Source organism: Fundulus heteroclitus, chromosome 22 (assembly GCF_011125445.2).
Source record: "Fundulus heteroclitus isolate FHET01 chromosome 22, MU-UCD_Fhet_4.1, whole genome shotgun sequence".
In the NCBI taxonomy this organism is placed as follows: Eukaryota; Metazoa; Chordata; class Actinopteri; order Cyprinodontiformes; family Fundulidae; genus Fundulus; species Fundulus heteroclitus.
Window position 1 is genome coordinate 10,687,724 of NC_046382.1, and position 6,000 is coordinate 10,693,723.

General features: G+C 43.2%; 1 protein-coding gene across 1 annotated transcript in view; it reads left to right on the forward strand.

Moving 5' to 3' along the window:
• The window catches only part of LOC105926160 (serine/threonine-protein kinase 32C), a 128,445-nt gene extending 122,683 nt beyond the window's left edge, over positions 1 to 5,762 (forward strand). Inside the window, exons 11-12 of the mRNA XM_012862377.3 lie at positions 582 to 649; positions 4,069 to 5,762. Of these exons, the coding sequence (XP_012717831.2) occupies positions 582 to 649; positions 4,069 to 4,285 (285 nt within the window). The 3' untranslated portion in view covers positions 4,286 to 5,762. The remainder of the gene's footprint in view (positions 1 to 581; positions 650 to 4,068) is intronic.
• Positions 5,763 to 6,000: the final 238 nt, after the last annotated feature.

The following is a 6,000-nucleotide window of genomic DNA, read 5'->3' on the forward strand; positions in this document are numbered from 1 at the left end:
CTAAAGTGTTCAGATGTGGGGTTTTTTTTTTTAATCACAGACCAGGGGTATCCTCTCTGTATATCAGAAGAATTAAAAAAAACCAGCCTGTTCTTGTGAAACAGCCCTCATGACAGTGTTATTACCATAATTCTGTGTTTGTGGTTGGGTTTTTTTTGTCACTTGTTATCAGGGCTGATCAGCATGTAGGAAACAGTGTGTGCCTCAAATAACAGCAGCCTTATGGGATTTGCCGCACGCGCGTGTGTGTGTGCATGTGTGTGTGTGTGTGTGTGTGTGTGTGTGTGTGTGTGTGTGTGTGCTTGTGCTGCATTATTACTAAGATTATTAAATTATGAAGCCTTTCCGTGCCGTTGTCATGGCCCCGGGCGCTTCTGGAAATATGAGCTTCTATTTTTGTCTCGAGCCAAACATCCAATTTGTGGAGGGGCTCGCAAACAATTCATGAGGACGAGACCCCGCCTCGTCCATCGGCGGGGGGTGCACTGACTCGTGTCGGCCTTCCCCGTTATGGCGGCGCGGGTCGGCGTCGAGTCGTGAGAAGCTGAAGACGTGTGTCTGTTCTGTGTGTCTGCCCGCAGGAGAACGACTACCTACAGGAGTGCCTTGAAGTGGTGCAGCAGGAGTTCATGATCTTCAACCGGGAGAGGTAAGAGAAAGGAAAGGCGGCGGGGCGTCTCCGACCAGAGCTGCTAGTATGTTTCGCTGCTTTCGTTCACAAGCACAAGAGTTATACATCTGACACGTTTTTTATTTTATTTTATCATTTCACGCTGTATATCTCTTAAATAATCCCTTTTTATGTTGTCGTCGTAAAAGCTGCAGCACCAGAACGAAGTTGAATCATTACTCAAACCCCCACTGACGACTACAAAGAAATTGGCGGCTTCAAATTCTGGTTTTTTGTGGGTTTTATTTTGTTGTAGAGTAACAGAACATAGGCCAGAAATCCCACAATCCATTGCACGGAAGTTCATTTTTAAATCACTGATTGAAATAAGTGTTTGATGCCCTACGGTGCAGCCCAAATTCTGGCTCCTGCAGCCTGGCTGTGTGCAGATATTGCACTGCAAAAACGGACCTAAAAATAAGTCAAATGTTCTTAAAATTTGCGTTTTTGTCCTAGATTTCAGCAGGTAAATAGAATTATCTGCAAATGGAATGAGTATTTTGACCCTTAAAATAAGATAACTAGAGATCCTGCACTTGAAATAAGATGATGGAGATGAGTTGTTCCTATTTTAAGTGCAAAAATCTTATTCCATTGGCAGATCATCTTGTTTATCTGCTCAAATCAAGGACAGATACACTCATTTTAAGAAAATTTTACTTATTTTTAGTTCCATTTTTGCAGTGTGCACCTTTCCGCCACCATTAACATGACCAACGAGCTGTAGATAGCAGATCTGGACCGGGCCGGATTAGATTTAGATCAGTCGCCCTGGTTCTGGGCTGCCATGCCAGATCCTGCCTCATGAGCTGAGGATGAGAAAGATGAGGGAGAGCTACATGAGGGAACACCGTTGATAGAACAATTTTCCACGCGGTGCAGTCTGGGGTATCTGTTTTCAAAGTCAGTATTGCTGATGCCTCACTGGAGGGATTTGGTGCTCATCTTACAAGCATTAGCGTAGTTGGTCTTGGTGACACATCAGAGGTCTCCTGGTCCACATTGGTCAAGTCTTCTGCTCCCTCTTGTCCGTACTCATCAGAGGTGTCCAAAGTGTGGCCGCTGGGCTGATTTTAAGCCCCCCCCCCCCCCCCCCCCCCTCATGCTTTCACTGCAAAAATGGAACTAAAAGTAAGTTAAACTTTCTTGAATTTGTCCTTTGAGCAGATGAAAAAATATTATCTGCCAATGGAATTAGTATCATGACCCCTAAAATAAGATAATTAGATATACTGCACTTAATGGAGATGAGTTTTTTCTATTTTAAGTGCAAATTTCTTATTCCACTGGCAGATCATTTTGACTTGCAGCTCAAATCAAGGACAAATACGTTCATTTCAAGAAAAATAAAATAAAAATAAAATACTTACTTTTAGCTCACTACTTGCACTGTTTTCCAGAATGATTTGGCTCCACCAGCACAGGTGGTTGATGTAGATGAAAACTTTTTAAACAAGTTAAAATGTTCTTATATGCTTATGTTTGGCAGCCACACCTCTTACAGTCTGCCACAGGGCAGCTGTGGCTATTAGCATAGCTCACCACCGTCAGGGTGTGAATGATGGTGTAAAGCACTTTGGGATCATTGGACTAGTTATAGCGCTATAGAAGTACAAGGCATTTACCATTAATAACTAAAAATGCTGAGTACAAAACCAAGCATTTGTCTTCCACACTTCTGCATTCGCTATAATTTCATAGCAACTAGGAAATCTATCAAATGCATACATGCAAAATCTGCTTTTAATTCATTTATTAAAATTGGCTGAATAGATCATAGATTTTTTTCTTAGACTCCTTTATAAGTCAAAGGTGCAAAATTGTGTTTTGTTTTTATTTTGGGTCCACAATAGTTTGCACATTCCTTTCCTGCAGACAATAGGAGTAATTTTATTTTTAATTAAAAGAATGCATGCTCTTACTTTATGAACGAGGTAAAAAATTAATATATGGTGATATATTATTTGGTATGAAATGAAGTGAGACCCTAAGAACCCAACACACACAGTCAGGCAGGCAGGTAGAAACATGGTTTGGGGCTTTTTGTCTCAGTGTTACAGGATAAAACTGAGAGCGTGGATCATGGAGGCCTCCTCCAGCATTGCATTGACCCAGAATATTACAGCCATGCTAAAGAAGGATCCCGCTGAGGTCAGGGAAGGGTTTAGCCAGGCTTCACGTCTGCATCCTACAAAGGATCGATGGAGGGAGTCGAAGCTTTGAGTTGCAAGGCGGCAGCCAGGAGCTCTGAATGATTTAGAGCTAAAGCAGAGTGGCTCAAAATTCGTGGTGAGATGCGTTCAAACACAACTTACCGGTGTTCCTGCTAACAAAGGTTTGTCCACAAGGTTACTTGCTTACTTCACTCAATGACGTGCAAGTCAATATTTAACTTTTACGCCATGTTTTTTTCTTTTCTTTGGTTGATATTTTGTCTTCCCCTTAGTTAAAAGGACTCTTCTATATTTCTTAGGGAGTGAGCAAACTTACAAAGGCAGCAGGAGATCAAAGAATGTCTTTCTTCACCGTATGCATAATGTAGGCCAGACCAACCAGCCAGCCTCACAATTGGCCCCTCATTCTTTGCTGCAGGGATGTTTTTACATTGTTTGCCTCAACTTTCTTAAAATCCTGGTAATAAAAAAAGAAAAAGATAAAAGAATGTAATGGTGGGGTCTGCAAGGGGCGACGTTTGGTTTGTGGTACCCTAAATGCATTTGAAAGCCTCATAACTTTCTGCTCTCAACTTTTCCACAGCCTTCTCCCTCACGCATCACAGTTCTAAAATGTTTTGTGACAATGTTTGCTGAGCATGTAGCTCTATTTTCCCCACTGGAAAGCAAAAGCGCTACCACAAACAAATCTCCCCAACCGCCTACAGGTGCATGGTGGCAACATGACAGAAAAAAAAACATAGAGGGGGATCATTTAGCATGAGAAGCCAGCCAGAGCTGCAGTGATCTTCGTAGCTTTTGTTCATGTCAGTAGACTCTGCTGAGTTCATTACGGGTAACAACTAAAAGGGACATAAATCATAGTAAGGTATTCTTCTTTGCAAGGAGCGAGGGAGGAATATCGGTCGTGTGTTGCAATCAATTATTGCCTCATTTATTATTGACCACGTCCTGCAACCACAGTCTTGCTGAACTCCTTCCCTGTGCAAGTGTCTTATTATATCCTATCGCTCTAATTAATGACAATCTACTGCTATTCATAATGAATCTGGAATCATGCACAGCGGTGAAGAGCCCTACACAGTCTAATTCAGTCAAGTCCTGTAATTACACTCCACTCTCATTACTGCGGTTTCTATTTTTTTTTTTTTTTTTTTTTTTTTAGAATGTCTAACAGTGAGAGAAGCTCAGATGTGATTTCAAACTGTGTTTTATCCCTGGAAGGTTGAAAAGGCGCCAGGAGGAGGGTCAGTCGGAGGCCGGGGGCGACAACGCCAGCGCGGACGGCGACGTAGAGGCGGAACCCGGGGCCGCCGCTGATGACGACGCGCCGGAACCGGACCCGGAGCCTCAGCCGGAGCTCGACCCGGATCCGGAACCGGAGTCCTCCTCCAAACTGAGCATGTGCGGCTCCGTGTGCTCCTCTCCCGGCAGCTGCTAGCCCGCACTGCGATGGGTCTCTCTGGCGGCTGCCGCGTTTGTGCCATGCCAATAGATTCCCCCCCTTCGCCCATCTCCTCTGTAGCCGGGAAAGGGGGGGTGAGGAAACGCACATGGAAGGGGGCGAGGGGGGTAGGGGCTCAAAACGACCCAAAAATGGCTCCTGCAGTGTTCTTTCTCTTTTACTTTCTGTAGCATCTTTCCGGTAAGGCATGAATGAAGCAGATCCCCAGAGAGTCTCTGTGCTCGTAGAGTAAGCTCTAACTTCTATGCAATGTAACTTTATAGCATGAAAACTAAGGTTATCACTAACTAGGAGGTGTCGATCACGAGAGAGAGAGAGAGAGAGAGAGAGAGAGAGAGAGAGAGAGAGAGAGAGAGAGAGAGAGAGCATCCACAGGCAGGGTGACATCTTTGAGCAACAGCGATCCACGGTTTAGGGTGGGTTGCCGGTTCGGTGGAGGCGCCTGCCGGTCTTTCGCATCGTCTCTGTGCCAAAACTGTTGGGGGCGACTGAGTGATTCGGCACACGAAGCCGCTCAGCGTACATAATCGCCTGTTTTTGCTTTACTTTCCCCTCCGCAGCCTCTCCTACGACCCTGCCGGGGTGACAGAACACCCCCTTTCTGGTGTTTTGGGTTTAGGATAGGGGCTCTGCAGCCTGCGGCACTATAACTTTGGCTAAAAATGATAAAGAACCAACTAATGTTTTTAAATATGGATCTAATAACAGATGCTAATTTTAATAGATTTTCATGGAATAATTGCATTTAATATAGAAACCATAATGAGACTTATGGTACCGGCAACAGTTTGCCTGTCTTTGGGTTGGGAAATTTGTGCTTCTTACACAATTTTCCACAAGTATCAACATCCTTTTAAAGTAAATGTTTCCATCCTCTTGTTGCAAAACCTTACAAATAAAACAAAGGTTCTCTAATTTCCTATATTATATATTAAATTAAGGTTGTTAGGTCTCTTTTTTTTAAAGATTGTGCAACATTAGCGGCTCTTAACGAGGTTTTATTTAGCTGGACTGAGGGCAAAAAATAAATAACTTGCTCTTTGCATCGTTAAGGATGCAGATTTCTGGTGGAGGATGTGACAGAAATTATCTGCTCCAATGTCTAACCTCAAGTGTACAGAAACTCACAGCGGATTCAACGCCGTCGTTACGCATCAAACCAAGATCAAAAACGCACAGACTAACTACACCCTGGGACGCAACAGATGGCATAACCTTCAGCCGTAACAGGACAAAGCAGCTTTGAGTTTTTTTGGGCGGCGGTGTCGACAGAGGTGTCGACGTCTCAGTGGGTCCGGTCTTCCTTACGACATTGCTAAAGTTCATTGATGAGGAACTTGTTTCTGCACAGCAATCTAAAGATTGCTAATCAGTTTAGAGGTCTGGGCTTTGACTAGGCCATTGCTGCACTGCAAAAATTGATCTAAAAATAAGCAAAATGTTCTTAAACATAGTGTTTTTGTCCTTGATCTGAGCAGGTAAATATGATAATTTGCCAATGGAATGAGCATTTTTACCCCTAAATTAAGATAATTAGACATCCTGCACTTGAAATAAGATGATGGGGATGAGGTGTTCCTATTTTAAGTGCACAAATCTTATTCTATTGGTAGATCATCTTATTTACTTGCTCAAATCAAGGACAGATACACTAATTTTAAGAAAATTTTACTTATTTCTAAGTCCGACAA